The sequence below is a fragment of the Mesoplodon bidens genome, assembly GCF_964165515.1.
Source record: "Mesoplodon bidens genome assembly, chromosome: 6".
Taxonomy (NCBI): domain Eukaryota; kingdom Metazoa; phylum Chordata; class Mammalia; order Artiodactyla; family Ziphiidae; genus Mesoplodon; species Mesoplodon bidens.
Genome location: NC_138162.1, coordinates 86,138,219 through 86,162,346, shown reverse-complemented (window position 1 = coordinate 86,162,346; position 24,128 = coordinate 86,138,219). Strand labels below are relative to the sequence as shown.

The 24,128-nt window shown below is 34.3% G+C and overlaps 1 protein-coding gene across 3 annotated transcripts in view; it reads right to left on the bottom strand.

Moving 5' to 3' along the window:
- VPS13A (vacuolar protein sorting 13 homolog A) overlaps positions 1-24,128 on the bottom strand; it is a 252,868-nt gene that overhangs the window by 28,632 nt on the left and 200,108 nt on the right. For all 3 annotated transcript variants that reach the window (XM_081236830.1, XM_081236828.1, XM_081236829.1), the window contains 14 exons: positions 17,108-17,340; positions 13,491-13,644; positions 12,838-12,984; positions 12,559-12,640; positions 11,664-11,733; positions 10,701-10,806; positions 8,287-8,400; positions 7,259-7,404; positions 5,990-6,071; positions 5,037-5,150; positions 3,835-3,910; positions 3,585-3,748; positions 3,228-3,273; positions 2,995-3,118 (listed from right to left, as the gene is read on the bottom strand). In XM_081236830.1, the coding sequence (XP_081092956.1) occupies positions 2,995-3,118; positions 3,228-3,273; positions 3,585-3,748; positions 3,835-3,910; positions 5,037-5,150; positions 5,990-6,071; positions 7,259-7,404; positions 8,287-8,400; positions 10,701-10,806; positions 11,664-11,733; positions 12,559-12,640; positions 12,838-12,984; positions 13,491-13,644; positions 17,108-17,340 (1,658 nt within the window). The remainder of the gene's footprint in view (positions 1-2,994; positions 3,119-3,227; positions 3,274-3,584; positions 3,749-3,834; positions 3,911-5,036; positions 5,151-5,989; positions 6,072-7,258; positions 7,405-8,286; positions 8,401-10,700; positions 10,807-11,663; positions 11,734-12,558; positions 12,641-12,837; positions 12,985-13,490; positions 13,645-17,107; positions 17,341-24,128) is intronic.

Genomic DNA, 24,128 nt, shown 5'->3' with positions numbered 1-24,128 from the left:
AATAGTGTATATACATTAATCCAAATCTCCCAATTTATCCTTCCCCCACCTTGCCCCTTGGCAACCATAAGTTTGATTTCTACATCTATAACTCTATTTCTGTTTTGTAGCTAAGTTAATTTGTACCATTTTTTTAGATTCCACATATAAGCACTATCATATTTGTCTTTCTCTGACTTACTTCACTCAGTATGACAGTCTCTAGGTCCATCCATGTTGCTGCAAATGGCATTATTTCTTCTATGGCTAAGTGATATTCCTTTGTATATATGTACCACATCTTCTTTATCCATTCATCTGTCGATGGACATTTAGATTGCTTCCAGGTCCTGGCTATTGTAAATAGTGCTGCAATGAACACTGGGGTGCATGTATCTTTTCAAATTATGGCTTTCTCCAGATGAATGCCCAGGAGTGGGATTCCTGGATCATATGGTAGCTCTATTTTGTTTTTTTAAGGAACCTCCATACTGTTCTCCATAGTGGCTATACTAATTTACATTCCCACCAACAGTGTTGGAGGGTTCCCTTTTCTCCACAACCTCTCTGGCATTTACTGTTTGTAGACTTTTTTTTGGGGGGGGGTATGCAGGCCTCTCACTGTTGTGGCCTCTCCTGTTGTGGAGCACAGGCTCCGGACGTGCAGGCTCAGCGGCCATGGCTCACAGGCCCAGCCGCTCCACAGCATGTAGGATCTTCCTGGACTGGGGCACGAACCTGTGTCCCCTGCATCGGCAAGCAGACTCTCAACCACTGTGCCACCAGGGAAGCCCGGTTTGTAGACTTTTTGATGATGGCCATTCTGACCGGTGTGAGGTGATACCTCATTGTAGTTCTGATTTGCATTTCTCTAATAATTAGTGATGCTGAGAATCTTTTCATGTGTTTATTAGCCATCTGTATGTCTTCTTTGGAGAAATGGCTATTTAGGTCTTCTGCCCATTTTTTGATTGCGTTGTTTTTTGATACTGAGCTGCATGAGCTGTTTGTATATTTTGGAAATTAATCCCTTGTCGGTTGGTTCATTTGCAAATATTTTCTCCCATTCTGAGGGTTGTCTTTTTGTTTATTGTTTCTTTTGCTGTACAAAAGCTTTTAAGTTTAATTATTTTTGTTTTTATTTTAATTTTCATTACTCTAGGAGGTGGATCGGAAAAGATCTTGCTGAGATTTATGTCAAAGAGTGTTCTGCCTATGTTTTCCTCTACGAGTTTTATAGTATCTGGCCTTACATTTAGGTCTTTAATCCATTTTGAGTTTACTTTTGTGTATGGTGTTAGGGAGTGTCCTAATTTCATTTGTTTACCTGTAGCTGTCCAGTTTTCCCAGCACCACTTATTGAAGAGACTGTCTTTTCTCCATTGTATATTCTTGCCTCCTTTTTCATAGATTGGGTGACCACAGGTGCATGGGTTTATCTCTGGACTTTCTATACTGTTCCATCGATCTATATTTCTGTTTTTGAGCCAGTACCATACCGTTTTGATTATCGTAGCTTTGTAGTATAGACTGAACTCAAGGAGCCGGATTGCTCCAGCTCCTTTTTTCTTGCTCAGGATTGCTTTGGCTACTTGTGATCTTTTGTGTTCCCATACAAATTGTAAAATATTTTGTTCTAATTCTGGGAAAAATGCCATTTGATAGGGATTGCACTGAATCTGTAGATTGCCTTAGGTAGTACAGTCATTTTGACAATATTGATTCTTCCAGTCCAGGAACATGGTATATCTTTCCATCTGTTTGTGTCATCTTTGATTTCTTTCATCGGTGCCATGTAGTTTTCAGAGTACAGGTCGTTTGCCTCCTTAGGTAGGTTTATTTCTAGGTATTTTATTCTTTTTGATGCGTTGGCAAATGGGATAGTTTCCTTGATTTCTCTTTCTGATCTTTCATTGTTAGTGTACAGGAATGCAAGAGATTTCTGTGTATTAACTTTGTATCCTGCAACTTTAACCAATTCACTGATGAGCTCTAGTAGTTTTCTGATAGCAGCTTTCGGATTTTCTATGTATAGAATCATGTCATCTGCAAACAGTGACAGTTTTACTTCTTCTTTTCCAATTTGATTTCCTTTTATTTCCTTTTCTTGTCTGATTGTCATGGTGAATTCCTTATGATTTATTGACTTTTGAGCTTCTCTGATGACTATGACTCAATAATTATATTTGTGAAACTAAAGTTACAGGTAGAAAAAACTGTACCCTTTTTTCCAAACTTAACTCTAAACTAAAACTGGAAACACCCCATTATGGGCATAGTATGAAATACTGACTTAAAAGGAGCAATTAATTTAATGACAATACTTATTCCAATAGAGCAGAAAGCCAGACCAAGTACAAAGGAAAAAAGGTCAGGGAGATATCTACCCACCAATTTTCTAAGTTAGGTTTCTAAGTTAAATTCATTAGTATGAATTTAATCAATTGTTTTATGTGTTACAAACTTCTAGAATAGAGGTAACAATAACACAACTATTAAATTGTAGTCTTATGCTAAATTTAATTTGGAGGAAAAGAGAACATGTTTAAAATTATTTGCACAAGTGAAGAGAAATAGAGGGAAAGGATATAATAGTTTCATAACAAAATAAGACCATAAAGGAAGGGGTGAACACAAGCTGAGTTTGAACCGGGAATATAAAATGCCATTCTTTATTTCTCAAAAAAGGAGACAGAATATTATATTTGCTAATTTCATAACTGATGTATAGCATTACATTATTGTAATGTATTGCAATCAAGGTAAGTGAAAAGCTTGACTTGCCAAACCTTCCCTGCCAAGGCTGCTGGGAATGAATGACAAATGAAGTAGAACTCTATGAAGCTGAAGTGATGCAATACCAACAATTTAAGACGTATCAAAAGCAATTAGGAAGATCATATGCAACTTGCCATTATTGCAGGGTTCATAATTAAGTGCCTCAAGCCAAAGAGATTTATCTCATTTCTCTTGGTTTAAGCATTTTACTCATATTTTACATCAAAGAGAATTTACCTTTTTATTCCCTGAAATGTACTGCTAGCCATGTCTATGATGCCTCCAGTTGGCCTTGTCACTGCTCCAACTAAACCTTTCCCAACACCTTTAAAGAAACCAGCCGCTCCTTCTTTTTGAGCTCCTGGAAAGAAAAAAGACAGAGATTTAGACAATTGGATTAGGAATGAAAATGGAATCAATTTATGAAAGCCTTGGCAATATATATCACCCAAAGGAATCACTACACTTGCCTTTGATTGGTTTTGTAACAATTCCTGTTATGCCACTTACGAAACCCTAGAGGAAAAGCACAATTGAAAATTTACAATACTTTGACGTGATACCTTGAAGAACCAAGTCTGGCTTACAAAAGAAATGCAGAGATCTGCTTTCTAGATACCATAAGAATTAACATATTTCCTAAGTATTTTATTTAAACAATATTTCTGGAGGCTACTGACATATTTTTTATTATGTCACAACCCACTGCTTCACCAACATCCAAATAATATTTGAGTGAATGAAAGTTTTAGGTCTATTTCCTTACTCACAGATCGTGGCTTTAAAAGATATTCCTAAAATGTTCACAACCATGGGAAATTTCTTACAGAAACTAATCCTTTTCCTCCACGAGTGATGCCTTCTCTAAAACCAGCTGGTTGCCTGTTCATGGCTTCTCTTCTCTTCTGTTGGTAGTCTTCATCCATAGTCATAGCTGCTACCCCTTTAGCCATAGCACTGGTGATTTTGGAGGCAGCACCAGCCAATCCACCTAGCAAAATTGTAATACCTTTAGTAAAACAAAACATATCATTACTTTCTAGCATAATCATTCTTGGTAGGCATTCTGTTTCTTACCAACAGCTCCACCAACTAGTGCTTTCAGTCCCAGTGCCATTCCTTCCACAAACTCTTCAGGACCCTGGATGGCTCCCTAAAGGGTCAAAAAAGAATAACAATAAAGTTATGCTTACTTTTAAAGGTAAATTTTTTTTTTGGTATATACAAGGAAAGCAGTAGTGAGAAAAAGAATAAAGGTGTCCCAGAGAAAGTGATATCAGAAGAAAACTTCACATTAACATAATTCTCAGATATTTCATGACATTCAAAGTACAAAGGATAAAATGTTAGAAGTTGATCCAAACTTAGAAAGGAATATGACTATTCACCAAAGTGTACAAAAGATGCTTACTCGGATTATATGTTATATTATGAGAAGGTAACCACAAACTACTCTATATAATTTTTTTAAAAAGAAATAAAAACACTTTAATTCTTAATATTTCTAACATTTTAGATTACAGTGTACAAAATAAATACTAGTTTTACTTTATTTTTCATTATCTTCTATGTTTAAAAGTGAAAGTAGGAGTTTTGAATGTTTTGACAGAAATTTTTAAGGGACAGAGAACAATCATAATTTTTGCCATTGATTATTAAGATTGTTTCACAGTGTCAGCTTGCATGGTTATTTTTACTGTCCCACACCACTGTGCACAGCAAGACTGTGTGTCCATGGGAATCTTCCTTCTACTATAGTACAAATTTTATCCACCTTTAATATTCCAACAGAACACTTAAAATTTGGTATTTCTTAGTAAAGTCTTAAGTTTAAATTCTGAAGGAAAAGGTAAATATTCCTCCCAAGACTTCTCAAAAACCTCTTACCATTGTTTGCTTCAAAATAATGTCCTTTTGTTGTGTTTCCAAAAATCCATTCACAACTACAACTCGTTAACAACTGGGGTGATTATTATTATCATTTTTAATTGAAGTATAGTTGATTTACAATGTTGTTTTAGTTACCGGTGTATAGCAAAGTGATTCAGTTATACATATATATACACAAGTGTGTGTATATGTATGTATATATATTTTTTTCATATTCTTTTCCATTATGGTTTATTACAGGATATTGAATATAGTTCCCTGTGTTATACAGTAGGGACCTTGTTGTTTATCTATTTTACATATGGTAATTTGTGTCTGCTAATGGGATGCACTATTTATTCAAAAGTATTAGTGTGATATATTGCACAACAGAAGATTAACTATTTTACCTGGTAAGGCTCATAAAAAAATGCTTCTACACCTTCAGAAAATTCTCTAATCAAGCCAAAGGGATTTCCCAAAACATCAAGTCCAAGAATGAGTACATACATCTGCTTAATGGCCTAAAAATGAAATATAAACATTAGTCAAATCAGATTATCAGACTTAATATTTTTTTTCCTTCTATTCAGTACACACATGCAGATTTTTTTCAGGCTAACACCCTCACCACCAATTTCAACCTAAACCATATCACCTTATTCATCAGTAGTCTTAGTTTTAAAAAGCAATTTGGTGTTAGAGTATGAGAAATAATATGACCTATTTACATAAAGTTTTAGAATATTCAAAATACTTTTACAACTATGTGTGACAGTTATTATTACTACCACCATTTTATAGACTAGAGAAACATACAGGTCAAATGATGCCCGGAGCCATGGTGGGTAAACAGCAAAACTGGGATCCAAACCCAGACCTCTTAAGTCATGCTCAGTGATCTGTCCACCACACAACAGCTATCTCAATGCTCTATAAATTATACCACAAAATACAGGAGTCTTCAGAGATGGACAAAAATCCAGTAAAATAATATATCTACCTGACTAAACAACTTAATTACACTAAAAATGCCCTGTGTTCATCAGTTACTTACTGATAGTTTCCCTTGACCTATTTTTTGAAGTAAGTGAGGTGAATTACTTAGCTAATTACTATTTAAAGATTTACATCTAGTCCACACTGATCCAGGAAAGATTTCTGTCAAAGGCTAAAAGTAGAAAGGCAAAAAACTGAAATGGTGGTTGGGCTCAACTTCTTTCTACAATCCTGAGGGAAAAAACCATGTTTTAAAATTTTGAAACGGCTATTCCCTTCCTGGCCAAATCATTATACCTCTATAGACACATATGGCTTCACCATTTTGTCACTCTGTCCCTCTGTAAAATAACCTCAGACAAACCTGTTTTGAATAGTGTCTTATTACTTCAGACTGTAGTTCAGATGTTGTATGGAACTGATAGTTGAGTTCAAAAAATGCAAGCCTAAAAAAAAAAACAAAAATCTATAAATATATAGAGAAAAGGAGATTATGTTTTTAATATTAATGAATGGTTTTATTTTCTTTAGAATTTTTCTCCAAAAAAATTCCTTTTAGTACATTTTTCCCATACCAGTCAGAAAATCCACTCCTATATACATCTCTGTGTATTCTGGTCAAAGAACCCTCTTAAGAATCTGATAAAAGCTATGGATCTTATCTTCAGAAAAGCCATCAATATACACATATTTTCACAGAATTCAGGCAATTTAGAGACCCCTTGGGTCCCCTCCTGGACATGAACTATATTTCTCAATTCTGTCCTATCATGGCCCACACATGAAATGCCTGACACACTGAGATAAATGGAAGAGGCTGCTCAAGAATGGCCAGGGTTCAGCTGCTGCAGGTCCTGCCTGATCAGCTGACAGCTGAAGAATCACCATCAGTTTATTTATAACCTATTCACAGCATATACCTGGAACCACTAATTGGGAAGTTCTGTGCTAAGGATAGGACAGCAGCAAGATTAGAAATCTCATCCTATTTCTGATGTCTTCAAACTTGTGTTTTTTGACTATTTCCTAACTTTTATCTAGATTTACAGTTATGTCTTATTAGACTCACTGATTCTTACTACTGTTCTTAATAATAGCTCTAGGTGCTATCTGCAAAGGTCATGCTCATCTAAAGTCTCCACTCAGACTCTCTGTCTCTTTGGTCAGATACTCTAATAGCTTACATTATGACTCACATTAAATTCTTGACTGTAACATTTAAACTGATCCCTTCATTTCTGCTATCATGGCATTCATTTTCTTCTAGTCACATATGCTTTGAAGAGTCTTGATCCCATAGGCCTTAAAGCAACATCTTTTAAGCACCACACATCACACCTTTGGGTATACACAGCTTCTTAGGAATCCTTCCCTAGGCCAAAAAGGCCTTATATAACCCACAAACTTGCATGACCTCTGTTCCTCTTTCTTAAGGAAATTATTTAATAATTATTCTGTTATTTAATAGTTAAGGGTTACCAGGCAATATGTTACTTAAATTATATTCCATTTAACAGCAAAAAACCATATTCAACCTATGATCTGCAATGTACTTTACATACTTTTTCACTTATAAAATTTTAATGTAAATATAGACTTTTCATCAATTTATACATTTGAATATTAAACATACTTAAAAACTACATCTTGTACATCTGTAAGAGTGGCACCAATACTCTTCAGCAAAAGATTTAAAGAATGAACTGCCACCAGTCCTTCAGGTTGTTCTGAATCTTTAGCTTCTTCACCACCTGAACTCAGTGAAACACTTAAATGCAACTAAAGAGATAAAGAGATAAATATTTAAAGCACTTTCTTCATAATGACAGTTTTAACTCTTAAAATTCAATATCATCTTAAATTCACTATACCATAAATAAGATTTCAAAGTTACCTAGATTATATCAAAATTAATAACTGGAATGTTAAAAGAATTTAAAATGTAAACAGCCCTTTAAAAAATTTAAATTCAACCATGTAATGTATGATATTTAGTTCAATCCAATTCTTTTGGTAAACTAGGAAAATATTAATCTTCATATATTTTTTAATAACATTAACAATCTAGAAGTTGAAATTGTTGAAAATTAACTCAAATATCTCCAAAAGTGAACGTTTCAACTATTAGAATTAAGTTAGCATGGTAAAGCTAGTTAAAAAGCACTTCTGTATTATATGTATTATATATAGTATAAGTAGTTATACAGTAATTTTCTTCAAGTATTATGTAAGCTAACTCATAGAAATTTTATGTTAAGAACTTACTTTTAGCTCCATTCACTCTTCAATTTTTAAATCAAGGTTACTTTATAAATTAATTTCAAACTTATACTAATATCATACACAAAAGTTTGAAAATTGTCACTCAACACCTTAATAGATAGCAAGTTAACATAATGTTAGGTCAAGATGTAAACATATAAACACATACTGCAGGTGGCTCCACTATTATTTCCACATGATAAAAAATTATTATAAGAATAAATAAAATTTAAAAGTATCATTCCTTTGTTATTTACTTATATTTATAATTGTGAAGTTATAGAATTTATATACTATTAAAGAATATAATTTAAATGCTGTATTCCCCCAAACAGATCAAATCAATCTGCTATTACCTAGATTATCAAGGACAATAAAAATGACTTATTTTTCCCCTACCTTGATAGGAGATATATGAAAGTATTCATAGAGACTGACTTGTGATGAATCTCCTAATGAAACTATTTTATATTCTTCTTGGAAAGCTTCTGTATCTTTATGAAAAAGCTCAACCTATAAAGGAATATAAAATATTAAAAATGTCAGGGATATTTCTGTATAAGTATTAAGCTAATAGCTCACACACTGCAGAATACTTCCCCATAATATCCAGATTCAACATTGCTCATGATTGGGAACCTACTGCCTTAGAAGGGAAACTAACATCTCTACTGTTAGGAAGGTCACTCACAAATGATAAGCATATCTTCTATGTTTCCATCCAATACATTTTTTAACGTTTTCTTCACGTGACCATAGGTTTTATTCCAAAAGGCCACTAATCCAATCCATCAACACTTTCTTAGGAATAATACAATCATAATGTACTTGCAGCTTTTTGATAAATGCATTACTGACATCTACAGAGGTCACTAATATAATCAAAAAAGGGAAGGCACTGAAAGTAATTTTTCATGAAGTGATTAGTGCTTTCATTCTTGATAATCAACACTATTTCTTTTGCAAATGCTCAGAAATCTAGTACTTCTGTGTGTTGAGAAACGGCCCAACATTCACATTTTAACTGATTCACATTAAAACTTCAAAATGATAACCTTATTAAAAGTATATTTAGAAATTCACTTCTGGGCTAACGGTGTAAGGAGCTCTTTAGCTCTCCAGTGAAACTGGTAAAATTTATTTAAAAAAACAAACTTTTAAGGCCTCTATGAATGGTCCTAAGGGTATAACCAAATAAAACATCTATTCAAGAAAATCTATAAAAATTTGGTAGGCAAAGTGAGTCTGTGGTATTTGAAAAAGGACCATTCTCTCAGTTCCCCCTCCCGACTCAGTAAACCAGAACTCCAATCTAGACTGGTGCACCCAAGAACTCAGAGTTCCCTCTCTGCCCCACCTCCAACTGGAAGATTTTCATCTTGGGAGCAACAGAGGTCAGCACTTCTCATCCTGCCCCCAGCTTCTAGCTGCTGAGCCTAAACTACAGGAGAAGGAGCTTCCCTCTTCTGCCCAGCCTCCACTCAGAGAACAAAGGCTCTACTTGGGTGTGACACCACTGAGAATACTGAGGTCTGATCACCCTTGGCCCACCTCTTGAACTCCAAAGCTCTAGTCCAGAGATATTGCCTGGAGGTGGGGTGGGGGTGTGTGTGGGAGTAGACTTTAAAACAGATAGTTCCTAATCTCTTCCCAAAGAAACTGACTTCAGTTACAACAAAATGTAAAGTTCAGGCCTAAGAGTGCTCTAGGAAACAGTGAATGTTGTGGTGAAAGGCAACTGGGAGGAAAATCCTTTATTCAGTGAAGATACAGGCTAAACTGTAGGCCTGTTAAGTTTTTGTGAAAGAACTGGGGAAAGAGATGGGGTTGGAACAAATATCACACACTTATCTTCAGATCACTTCCTTCAAAGGAGGCCAAATTTGACTGGATTAGTCTGTAGAGCAATTTATGCCCTAAGGCATTACTGAAAAAAACCAGAGCAATCACCCAGCAATTAGCGGTTGTGATCATGGAAAGAAATGCAGAGCCCTGTAAAAACCACTTTTATTCCAGGGTAACTGCGGGTGTCCCAAATCTTCACCTCCCTGAGGAGCGACATCAAAGGCTTAACAATGCAGGGAAAGGTAAGGGTGGGGGTGGGGTAGACTTCAATAAAATAATCCAGCCAGTCACTGAACTAATAAATAAACCAATAACAATAATAAGCCTTGGAGAAAGGGGGACAAGAACCCAGCACTGTTTCAGTATACAGTTGACCCTCTGTATCCACAAGGTTCCACATCCATGGATTCAACCGTGGAATGAAAATGTAAAAGAAAAAAAAAATCCATAAAGTTCCCAAAACCAAAACTTCCATTTGCCACACCCTGGCAACTACTGACATAGCATTTACATTGTACTAGGTATTGTAAGTAATCTAAAGATGGTTTAAAGTACATGGAAGATGTGTGTAGGTATATGCAAGGACATCTTACCTTTTATTTGCCTTATCCTTTTTCTCATCAAATATCCTGGCATATCCAAATTTCTAAATTATTAATCAATACAAAAATAACCCAGAACAATAAAATAGGAAAAAAGTGATGTAAACATGACTGATTATCCTCTTCCCCTTACTACTGGCCTAAAACCTTTCCGCCTATTTGCTAAGTCGTCTTAAAAAGGTTATTTGTCTTGCTTCCAACTTCTATAATCTGAAAATGTGATATCTGCCAATGTAGAACCACGGCAGCATAATAAAAAATTTTTAATTTTTAAAACCATTTTAATACATTTAAGAATGTATAACGTTGTAATTTTTTTAAGTCCTCCTCTTTCCCTAATTCTTCCCATCATATTATAAGTCTTACCTCTGTTTTTTCAGTTACTTCAGCTGCTGCCATAAGTTCTGATATAGCATAGACAAACCCAAGATCCAACCTGAGATCCATTTCTTGGATCAACACTTTGAAATACCTATAATACAAGGTAAAAAACATTTTAAAATCATTGATTAACTGCATTAACAAAATTATATAGGAAAAAATATTAGATAAATATTAAAACATTGAAACTTAGAGGACTTTTTAGGTGAATGAATTAAAAAATGTCACAGCAACACTTCATAATGGCAACAAACTCATAATATGAAAATGCCTACAAAGAGGAAATCGGTAAGTAAACTGTGGTATATAGTCACACAAGAGAATACTACATACTAGTGATAATAAATAAACTCTAGCTACATACAACAAAATTAATTTTAGTAAAAATCTGAATGAAAAAAGAAAGTCCCAGGAATATATTTACAGTTAAAAAACTTTTTTTTAATTAGGAAAAATTTTGGCAAAGTAAGAAGCATAATGTTTAGGTACACATAAACAATAAAACAGTATTTTAAAAAGGGAATAAAAATAGTATTTATCTTGTTGATAGGGTGGAGGAAACAAGAAATATGGTAGTGATACATAGATGGATGTTTCTGTCAGTGTTGTATTTTTTGAACTGGGTGGTGACTGAATTGAAAATATTATTTTCTTGTTTCTAAAACAGTATGCAGTAATTATAGACAACTTAATAGAGAAAACAAATAAAAAATAACAAAATACACACAATTCAGAAATGACTATTGTTAATACCTAGGTATAATTCATTTGGAGCTTTCTGACTCTCCAAGATTATGAAATAATTGATTTTTCCTATGACCTTTATAATTTAATATCTTACACTTAAATCTTTGACTCATCTGAAATTTATTTATTTAAGAGTACAATTAACTCAAATTTAAATTAAAAGATTAAATGAACACACAATAAATGTATTAAGACACTTACTTAATACGTGATATCTGCGAATGTCCTGCAGATCTCATGACAATACTGACATCTGTAAAGGGCTTTGGTGCTGTAAAGATGAATAAATATGATTAATGATGCTTTAAACAAAAGATAAGCATTTTCTTGCAATTTAATACACATCACAGTGGACAACTAAATTATTTACTAAATCAAGAGTATCAATTAAAATTACTGATATTTGTAAGATCTATCACAACCTTAATTTCAGACTACAGGATTGTTTTTTTTAATTATCTGTATTCACTCTAAGGTTAACTGATCCTTTAAATTAGTGATTTTAAACCAGAAGTATGCATTAGAATCATTAGGAAGTCTTTGTGAAAACAGATTCAGGGTCTTATCTTTTTATTCAAAGGTTCTAGTGGCTTTTTTTTTTTTTAATTTTTTTTTTTTTTTTTGTGGTACGCGGGCCTCTCACTGTTGTGGCCTCTCTCGTTGCGGAGCACAGGCTCTGGACACACAGACTCAGCGGCCATGGCTCACGGGCCTAGCTGCTCCGCAGCATGTGGGATCTTCCCGGACCGGGGCACGAACCCGTGTCCCCTTCATCAGCAGGCGGACTCTCAACCACTGCGCCACCAGGGAAGCCCTCTAGTGGCTTTTAAATTAGGGGTTTTCAAATTAGTAATCTTTTTAAAAAATTAATATCTCTAAACACTATATATGCATTTCTAAATAATCTTTTCTTCAGTATCCACTTAGTTTTATTGAAGTTAGTTGAGTACTTCTTGGTCTTTTTTCAAGCTGTTTAATTTTCCAATGATCCTATAGACACTAAACTTGAGAATGGTTTCACTTCATATTTTTATAGTAAAAGAAACCAAAGAGCTAATACAACCATTTTTATGGCAATGTAAAAATACAAACAAACCTGAATCCATGGTGACCGACTTAGGAGGTTTAATGGGGTAAAACACAAATGGAAATATAGCACCATGTATCTGGTTTTGGATCTAAGAAAACAAACAACAGGTCAGTATATTAATACGTTAATTATAGAACCTGACTAGAATAACAAAATTTAAGAAGTAGAAGGAATCAAAAACTCTAGTCCAACAATGAAACTTAAGTAGTAGACAAAACAGACTATGTGAATACATTTATTGCCATATTTCTTTAGAATATAATTTGACTATCTTTTCAAACTCACCTGTATTCTGTAAATTTGAATTCTAAATGATGATTGATGTGCAGATGTGCTATATTCTACTTTTAATGCTGGAAGGTAATTTCTTCTTATAGCTATTACATGTGGCTGCAGAATTTTCATGTTAGTACCACTAGGTGTGAAGCAAACCTGAAAAACATGCCCCCCCCCACACAAACATGGAATTTCTCTTTATTTATTAATTGATTAAAATTAGAAATCTGTATCAAAAAACTTTAAAGATAATATTAAATAGTAGGCTAAATATCTGATGAGATTTTGACTGAGATCTATACCCCATATCCATACAATTCACAAAAATATTCATATAATCCTTATAACTTGGTTTTATCACTTTTTATATAACTTTACTAAAATTTATCAAAAAGATAAAGCGATAAAAGAAAAAGAAGTTTTAAAAATAAAACAAAACAACTTATTGCTTTCTTGTTAACCAGGGAGTAGATCATTAGCAGCTTAAGAAAGTCTGAATACTGATACAGAGAACTATCCCTTTAAAATATTCTATATAAAGTATGTATAATAGGATTCATTGTTTTGTAAGCAAACTAGTCTCTCCTTAAAAACTAACTTGTGATTCATCTAATTACAACAGATAAAAATTAAAACTTCATATCAGTACTTAAAAATATTACCGGAATGTTAGTGTCCAACTCAATAACCTTATCTTCCGATGGTGAAGATTCAGTATATTCCTTAAATTCTTTCTCTAACTTCTCAGTGTGCTTTACACTCATTGGCTTCCATCTTGCCTTCTTCTTGGGTTTTGTCTCCCAAACCACATCAGAACTTATATATGAAAGCAAAAATCATGATACTAATTTATAAACATTTTCATTTTAACTGGTTTATTACATGAATTACCATTACTGAAAAACCTTCAGTAAATTTTTGTAATATCCCTAGTTGTAAGCAAGCACATTACAAGTTTAAAAACATGAATTCGTTCAACCAGTACTTATTAAACTCCTATCTAGGCACTATTCTAGGTGGCAGGGAGATTATCAGTGAACATCTCTGCCATTTTGGAGCTTTCTTTTACCTGAGGAGTGATAGACAATAAATAGTAAATTAGCATATTGTAATATATTAGGAGGTGAAAATGCTTTTGAAAGAAGAAAAAAGTAGACAGGGTAAGTTGGATGTGGAGTACTGGGATATGCAAAGTGGCAGGGGTTGCAGCATCAGAAGAGTGGCCACCAGAGATGTCATTAAGAAGGCGAGATTTCAACAGTCTTAAAGAAGATGAGGGAGTTATCCAGCACAGAAGAGAAGAACAACATTTCAGGTAGAGAGACAAGCTAGAGCAAAGACTCCAAGCAGAGCATGCCTGTAGTCGTCCAGGTAGAAGAAAAAGGAGGCTGGCATGCCTGGAACACATTAAGAGTAGAAGATGAAGTAAGACAGATAATGAGAGGCAAAATAACGTAAAGCTTTGAGGATACTGTAAAGACTCTGAGTTTTATTCTGAGATGAGGACCCACTGAAACATTATGAGAAGATAATCAGCCACATAGTCTGACTTAAGGTTTAAGAATGTACTGTGTGTTGGAATGGGAAGAAAGAAAAAAAAGGGATGAAGACTAGAACAGTAAAACTTGTTAGGAATGTAATGTAGTAAGCCAGGAGAAAAACGGTGATGGCTCTGCCTACGGTGGTCTAAGAGTGAGGCAGTACAAAGTGGTCAGATTCTACGTGTGTTTTGAAGCTAGATCCAAAACACTACTTTTAGATGGATTAGATGTGGGGTGTAAGATAAAGAGAGGAATCAAAGATGATTCCAAAGTTTTTGGCCTGAGCAGCTGGAAGAATGTAGTTGTCATTAACTCCAGTGGGAAAGCAGGTTTTGGTAGGAGATCAGGAGTTTGGTTTTACATACTACAAAGCTTAAGAAGTCTCTTAGATACCTGAGTAAAGACTTTATGTAAGTCATTGGATAGATAAGTCTGGAGTTCAGGACAAAAATCTGGCTGAAGATATATTTCTAGAAGTTTTTGGCATATATATGGTATTTAAAATCAAAACTGAAACAGAGAAGAGGACTAAGGTCTGAGAGCCTCAAGGTACTCAGTATTAAGCAGTTGAGAAAAAGGCAAGCAACCAACAAGTGAGAATAGGAAATGTTGGAACAGAAAGAAAAACCAAGGTGGTGAGATATCCTGGATGTAACATCAAGGACACTGTATCAAGAAGGGATCTGTGTTAAATGTTATAAACATAATCAATACAAAGACTGGTAATGTACACTGGACCTGGCAATACTTAGGTCTCTGGTGATCTTACCAAGACCAGTTTCATGGTATACTGAAAGCAAAAACCTGTTCAGAATGGTTAAAAAAAAAAGGGTAAAAAAAGAATTGGAGATAGTGAATATACCTTCTGTAATAGATTAACATTTCTAAGGGGTTTGGCTATAAAGTAAAGCAAAGAAATGTGCAGTAGGTAGCAGGAAAAGTGGGTTCAAGAGAATTTTTTTTAGTTGAAAGAAATTACACTGGTTGGAACAATTCAGTAGAGAGCCAAAAATTATTGAGGTAGGAGAAAAAAAGAAGAGAATTGCTGGATCAATGTCTCAAGAGGCAAGAGTGAATGAAATATAGTGCAAAAGTAGAAACATATGTTTAAATAGGAGCACATACAATGTATCTATGATAACTAGGAAATGTGTCACTGCAATATATAGGTACAAAGTATTGGTGCATAGGAAGCTGAGATATTGGGAGTGGGTCTTTGGACATTCCCTTTTGATTGTGTCAATTTACTCAGTGAAGTAAGATGCAAGGCAGTGAGCTGACAGAGAATGGGGGTTTAAAAAGAGATAACGTGTGAAATAGTAATCTAGGAGAGACAGTGAATGGAACAAATCTAATTTACTAAAAAATTGCTATAAGACTTAAATGCAGAATTTAAAAATCTATCCACATTCTAATATTACTTCACTTGTTTTGCGTACTTAAGTATGTAAGTTATTTAATTTTATTTATTCTATTTATTTATTCCTTCTAAAATTTATGTTCACTTAAAAAACAGAAAGGTAAAAAACATGTATTAATCCCCTTTGCATTCACATCATTTAGCACAGGAGATAGCACATATCAGGTTTCACAGGCTTAAAATCTGTTATCTATTTGACATTTTTATTTAAGTAATAAACATACCTTTTTGAGAACAATAAAAATTTCTAAGAAAATAGTTTTAATATGCCTTTTTATTTATTTATTCATTTGGCCGCGCCGAGTGGCATGCAGGATCTTAGTTCCCTGACCAGGGATCGAACCCGTGCCCCCTGCAGAGGAAGTACAGAGTCCTAACCACTGGACTGCCAGGGAATTCCCTTTAATATGACTTTTTAAATGGCATGGTTACCATTCAAGGAGAAGTCAGGGGCATTTCTAGATGAATTTACATAGAAAAACAAAGTAAAATCTGTATCATATACCTTTAATTTATATATTTATTTGAGAGTTTAACTCAAGTAAAGGATTAAAACTACATTATCCTTGTTATACAGACTGCAATACAGAAACGCTCTCAAATTCGGCAGTAGTATACATAAATTAATTTTAAGTGTTTATAAACAGGAATATTAAGTGCAAAAGGGAAAGAAAAGAGTTTTACTGGTGATGACTTATGTGGGAAATGGTAAATACAGTATTATCTTATTAGATCTTAAAGTGCCAAGGTCAAAGTAGAAAGTGATTAGAAAGTGAAATGTACAGTGTGGGGAATACAGTCAATAATAATGTAATATCTTTGTATGGTGACACATGGTAACTAGACTTATTGTGATCACTGTAATTAACAGAAATACTGAATCACTATGTTATGTACCAGGAACTAACATAGTGTTGCAGATCAAATGTACTTCAAAAACAAACAAACAAACAAACTCATAGAAAAAGATTAGATTTGTGGTGTACCCTGCACTGTGGTAGGCGGTAATGAACAGTTGAACATTTCCTTATGACATATTAAAGAAAGAAAATATACCTTTGATAAGTTGAATAAATCTAATTTTTAGAGAGCTGGGAAAATCAACAACATGATGAGATAAATTTGATTTTTGGTATATCTTTATCTCAAAAGGCAAAAAAAAGCATCAAAGCACTTTTAAATTAGCATTACCTTAGATTAGTATCAATGAATAGTCAAAACAGAAAATTTAAACTAACTCATTTTAGATTTTACAATCACCATTCTTAATGATTAAGAACTGATCACTTAAATGTATCCAAATTTTAATGCATCTAACCTTGTAATGCCAATATAGGCTATTTCTTGCTTTGTATAATTGTTGACAAGAGAAATTCCAACATCTTGTAATGCCAACACAATTTCTTGCTCTGCTAACTCTGCTTTCTCACTTTCATATGTCACTTTAAATACCCTTGGATCTTCAGTGAATAAAATAATGCGTTGTAAGCCTTCAAAGAATGAAACTAAATAAATGGTCTTTTCCCCCAGATCTATAGGTGTCATCATATCCTGAAACAAAATCATCAAAAAATAAAAAATTAGAGTTTGGTCACATCCAACATGAAATCTAGATTCCACATTTGAAAAATGAGAATAGTAATAGCACCTCGTTCCCAGGGTTGAACAAAATAAATTAATAATTGTAAAACATTTGGAAATTTACATAATTAAAATCAGTTGATGACAGCTTCTGCCATAATCATTATGAAGTCAGGAAGACAGGTCAACTGTCCTTTTAATACCATAGTAAAATCTAATTAAACAGTCTTCCTTTCTAGGCTAATCAATAACACAAAATTTTATTTTCTCTGATTTATTATAAGACTAATCAATGTGTTATGCATTAAAAGTTGTTCAGTCAGAAATTCATATTTCCTTGTAGAGCTGAACTAAATAAGATAAAGAATATCTGATACCTCAGTTGCATGCTCTACAAAGCACAAATATTTACTACAGGGTTAATTCTGCAGGAAGCCTTTATATATAAGCATTGTGCTGATATCAAGGTCTTCAGTTTCAATAATTAACTTCTAATAATTAACTGTCAGCAATGAATTTCTAGTTAAGTGAACACTCTGATTAACAGGAAATTATAATATATAGTACACATTCATGTTATAATCCACTAAAATTAAAAATGAGTTGTTACCACAGTCATGTTACTTATAACACTTTCTAAAATAAAATACATAGTACTAAAATGACATTAAGATATAAATAAACTAATTTCCAAATAATTCTGAAGTTTTTCTAATATGTTACACTGGATTACAGATTTACCTTTATAAACTTGATCTATCATTTTGATATAAATATTATGCTATAAATATGCAAAAGTACGAATCAACAGGTCAAATATTTGATTATTTTTATTTTTTATATTAAAATGAAGTCTTTTTTCCTGAATAAATCTAATAATCATGAATTTAAAACATAAAGTTAGGCCAATTATGGGCAGCCCTCTCAAATACATTCAAAGAACACTGGACTCCACAAGAGCAACACTGAAAAGACAATAGAAAAATACCATCAATATGCTAAGAGAAAACACTTCAGAACCCAGAATTCCTTACTCAGCAAAAATATCCTTCAGTGAAGAAAAGTATAGGAAATAAAGATGCCTAAAGACAAATGAAAACTACTAAATATCATCATCAACAGAGACTCACTCAAGGAAATTCTATAGGAGGAATTAAACACTGGCAAAAGGAAAGTGATCCAAGATGAGTGTCTGAAGTAAGGAAGGAATGTTATGTAAATAAAATAGTACTTATGTGGGAGAAAACATTTAAAAAAATTCAATATCCAGGCATAATAAAAATTTTTGGCAAACAAAGACTAGATGAGAAGTTCTTTAACCTCTTATCAAACCCCCCAAACAAACACACACACCATACTTTGGCAAAGATCCCACTTAAAGGTAAATATTGAAGTTATATAACTTGAGACCAGAAATAAGGCAAAGACGTGTTAATATCAGTTTTATTAAACAGTATATAGAGATGCTAGCCAGTCCAGTAAGGCAAAAAGAAATTAAAGATGAAAGGATTGAAAAGGAGAAAACAAAACTCTCATTATTTCTAAGTGTCATGATTGTCCATATGGAAAAATAAAAAACAAATAATCAATATTAATAAGAGAATTCAGTGAATTTTCTGGATAAAAAAAATCAACACACAAAATGCCATTACATTCCCCTATGCTAACAAGCTTAATTTTAAAAAGATACCACGGGTTTCTGCTCTGGCAATTGATGACTAGGTGGTCTTGGACCAACACTCTTCCTAACAGCAAAAGCTGGACAAAATCTAAAAAGGAAAAATATGTGTTTGAAAAGACAGAAAAGTTACCAAGGTAGTGAGAATTAATGGGGCCAAGATCTGAGAGAGAAAGAAAGCCAATAAAAGTGTACTTTGTATTCAGAGTTCACAAGTGCCAGTTCTAAAAGTAGAAGCAAACACTGAGAGCTTAAGAAAAACATTAAAATTGGGAGTCTCACGTTTGGAAGGACCAAAACTGGGGTGCAGGGCATACCAAAAAGAATGGCCAACAGCTTAGGCTTTTAGTTGAGTCCCCAAAGGGCGATACTTTAGGTGCCAGGGTAAACTGGAAATACACAAGTCCTCACACGGACTGAAGATCAGGTTCAAATAATTTCACTCCCCATTAAGGTACTCTCCCCCTATACTAGCTACCTTACAAAGGTAAAATCACAAGTTCTTAAGAGAAAGGGAACATCATACGGAGCCTCGAATTACCTTTAAAATTCTTCATATACTATGTCCAGCACACAGGCAAAAATAAACATGCATAAAGTATGGATTTGAGTGAAAACCAAGGAAAAAAAGAAAATTTAAAAATATCCATATGAAATCTAGATATTGAAATTGTCAGATAGGCTTTAAAGTAGTTATGATCAAAACATTCAAGAAATTATGTAACAAGATAGAGAATTTTGGAACAAAAACTCTACAATAGAAGTCTTAGAACTCATCATTTCAATAATTAAAATTAAGAACTCCATGGATGATTTTAAGAGCAGATTAGATACGGCGAGAGAAATACAGTGAAAAATAGGTCAGAAGAAAATATCCATACTGAAGGAAGGAGAGAAAAAGATGAAACAATATAGAACAACACATAAAAGTCATAAGAGACATGGTGAAAAGTCTAACATTTATGTAATGGTGAATTCCAAAGATAAAGAGAAAAAAAGAGGTGCCAACCCTGAAATTTGATATCCAGCAGAAAAAACAGGGCAAAATAAAGACATGTCCAGAATGAAACTGATAGAAAACTAATCAGCTGTAGACTCTGATAAATGGAATACTGGCTGCCATATCAGTAAACAAAGGATGTTATAGTCATCAGCGATTGCAGCCACAGCCTATGGTGAGCTGGTGAGCCCTGAGGAAACTCATGAAGAATACCTGCCATCTAGCAGCCATCAGACTGCAGCCACTCCCCACGGTGAGCCCTGAGGAAACTCAGGATGTGAAAACACAGGATACTGGCCTGAGATAGCTGAGGTGCACATCAAAGGAATGATTTCACTGAGCCCAGACTCTTGCATCTTCCTATACACAGAAAAGTGCTAAATTCCTTAACTTGGGATATCTGGTTTTCTTTAATTAACAATAATCTTTTGATGTTCCTGACTACCTGCCCTTTGTTGTAAAACTTCTATATAACCTGGCTTCCCCCATTGCCTCCTCGGAGCTGTTCTCTCAGGGTTACTCGAGATACTGCCTCCTGGGCTTGAAGTCCTAAAAGTTCCCGCCCAATAAAACATAACTCTCAACTTTTAGGTTGTGAATAATTTTTCAGTCAACAACTCACACTAAAAAAATAGTAAAGAGAAGAAAAATGAACCCAAACAGAAGTATGGAGATGCAGGCAGAAATGAAAAGTGGCAAAAGGAGAAATATGTGTGTTCATTTAAATGGAATAACTAATTGTAGAAAGCAGTAGTAATACTTCTTACGGGAGTTAACCTATTTAGAAATAAAACACACAACAATATTACATAAGATGGAAGGAGCAAACAGAGTTAAAGAGTTCTAAAGTCCTTACATTACTGGGAAAGTGGTACAAGTACTAATTTACAGCAGGTTTTAATAAGTCAAGAATGAATGTTGTAATATAGTAGGACGCTAAAGCTTTAGGCTTCTGTTAATATGATGATCTTTTTGTGTCCCTTGCAGAAAACCTACAAGCTATGTTCATGGGTTGTTATAAGAGATATCTGCTACTGTGGGGTAGGGCTTCTAGGTCAAGGGGGCTCATAACACACCCAGTGAGCCTTGTTTTCCCTCACATCAAAGCTGTTGTTTGAAGTGACCAAAGAGAATACCTCCTAAACTTGTCTGATGCTCCCTGCTGGTATGCTGTGTTTCCTGGCCTGTATCCACCCAAGCAGGCAGTTGTAAACTGTGGCCTACGATAGTTTTGTAAGTCTGAATGTTTAAGCCTAAAAAGATACTGTGGTGGGCACTGTAATATTACATACTGATAAAAGAATCAATGTAACAAAAGACATAACTATTCTAAATTTGTATCTACCTAATCACATAGTTTCAAAATATAAGAGCCCAAATTAACAAAACCAAAAAAGGAATGCGTAAATCCATGATTTTAAACACCACTCTCCAAGTAACAGAACAAGCAAACAAAAAATTTAATGAGGTAGATTTAAACAATACAACAAAATTTGAATAAATCAACATATATATGTAACAGGGAACAGCCAATTTTGACTCCATGTTGGATCTCTTTCTTTGACTTTAACCTTTGCTTTTTGTTGCTTTTGTTATTATAATCATACATAATGACCTGCTTCAGGGAACCCTGCCTCTCTGCCTGAACCTTAAACTAAAGTGCCTCTGTTCAGCTCACAGGGAGACAATCTGACCCTGCCCACCTGTGAATGGCTTCAGAAAAGAAGAAACTAACACATTCCCTCCCCAATGCAGGCCATGTGAGATGTTTTGCAAGATAAATGGCCTTTTTACTTTAGTTCCTCACCTCCTCCCCCTCTCTGTTCTATAAAAGAAACTGGCATCCAGATCCCAACAAGATGGTTTTTTGGGCCACTAGTCCTCCAACTTCTCAGTCTGCCGGCTTTCTGAATAAAGTCGTTATTCCTTGCCTAAATACCTCCCAGGGCTTCCCTGGTGGCGCAGTGGTTGAGAATCTGCCTGCCAATGCAGGGGACACGGGTTCGAGCCCTGGTCTGGGAAGATCCCACATGCCGCGGAGCAACTAAGCCCGTGCGCCACAGCTACTGAGCCTGCGCGTCTGGAGCCTGTGCTCTGTAACAAGAGAAGGCCGCGACAGTGAGAGGCCCGTGCACCGGGATGAAGAGTGGCCCCTGCTCGCCGCAACTAGAGAAAGCCCTTGCACAGAAACGAAGACCCAACACAGCCATAAGTTAAACAAACAAACAAACAAACAAACACCTCCCAGTTTACTGGCCTGTCGTGTGGCGAGCAGAGCGAGCTTGGACCTGGTAACACATAGAATACTGTAACCAACAACTACAGAATGCATATTTTTTTCAAATACACATAAAATATTTACAAAAATTGACCACATGCTGGCCTACAAAGGCAATTTCAATAAATTCCAATAAATTCAATCAGAGTATGTTCTCTAGTCACAGTGGCATTAAGTTAGAAATAAACAAACAAAACTACAAAATACTTCTGAAAAGTGATAACCTAAGTAACCATGAAGCCAAAATATAAAAATAAATCACAATGAAATTTAGAAAATATTTTTAGCTAAAAAAAAGTAATATACAGCACAGGCAAATTTGCGAGATAAAATTAATACTGTTTTTGGTAGGAAGTTTGTGACTTTAAGTGACTTCAAATAAGAAGTGAAGAAAGTCTAATAAACAATGATCTAGGTATCTGCTATGAACTCATTTGCCCCCTCCCCCAATTCACATGCTAACATCTCAACTTCCAATGTGACTGTGTTAGGACATAGGGCCTTTATTGAGGCTATTGAGGTTAAATGACATCCTGGGGGAGGGGGAAGGTGTACATAGGGTTCTGATCCAACAGTATTAGTTTCCTTATAAGAGACACCAGAGCGCTCGCTCACTCTCTCTTTGCCAGGTGAGGACACAGCAAGAAGGCAGTCATCTGCAAGCCAGGAAGAGACCTCACCAGATTCACCAGAACCTGACCATGCTGGCACTCTGATCTCAAGCTTCCAGCCTCCAGAACCATTAGAAATAAATTTCCATTGTTTAAGCCATCCAGTCTAAGATATTTTGTTATGGCACCCTGAGCAGACTAATACAATATCTATTTCAAGAGTTTAGAAGAAAATTATCAAATTAAAACAGAAGGTGAAAGAATATAGATTAGAGCAGAAATAGGTGAAAATGATAACAAATGTATAAAAGAGATCATCAAAAGAGCAAATTGATGGTTTTCTGACAGACAAAACTAAACTGAGACTAATTAAACTAATAAAATCTCAGTAAAACTTATCAGGAAAAAAGGAATGAAGGTACAAATAGTCTATGCTAGGAACGAAAAAGAGAATCATTCCCATAAATATTAAAAGATAAAAAGGTGGATATTATGAAAACATTTATATCAATATATTAGAAAACAGAGATGAAATAAAAGCATTCTTAGAAAACCTCTTACCAAAATGACACAAGTAGAAACAGAAAGCTGAATTGCCCTATATATAATAATAAAATAGCATTCATAATTTAAAACCTTCCTACAAAGACTACTGCAGGTTAAGATGGCTTGGCTTCACTGGTGAACTCTAGGAAATATTCCAAACATTCTAGAAATCATACCAATCTTACATAAGCTCTACCAGAAAATAGGAAAATCGTAGATATTTCCCAGCATGTATTAGAATGACCTTAACATCAAAATCTGGTTAGGACATTACAAGGCAGGAAAGTTACAGGCCAACTTCTCTCATGAATACAAGCAAAAGTCTTAAACAAAGCATTAGCAAGTCAATTCCAAAAATACAAGGCTGGTCTAATGTTAAAAAACCAACCAAATAAGACAGAGCCCAGATAACATATAATCATCTCAAAAGATTACAAAAAGTCATAAAAATTAATAAAAATTCAATACTCATTCATTTACTCATTTGGTAAGAGAAATAATAACTAGTGGCAAGAAAAAAGACACTGGAATAGGGAACAAATTAAGATAAAATTTGAAAGACCAATAAAACTTTAATAAAACAATTTCTGAAATTCATTTAATATGTTACTGGAGAATGTTTATACCTAACTTTATTATTATAAA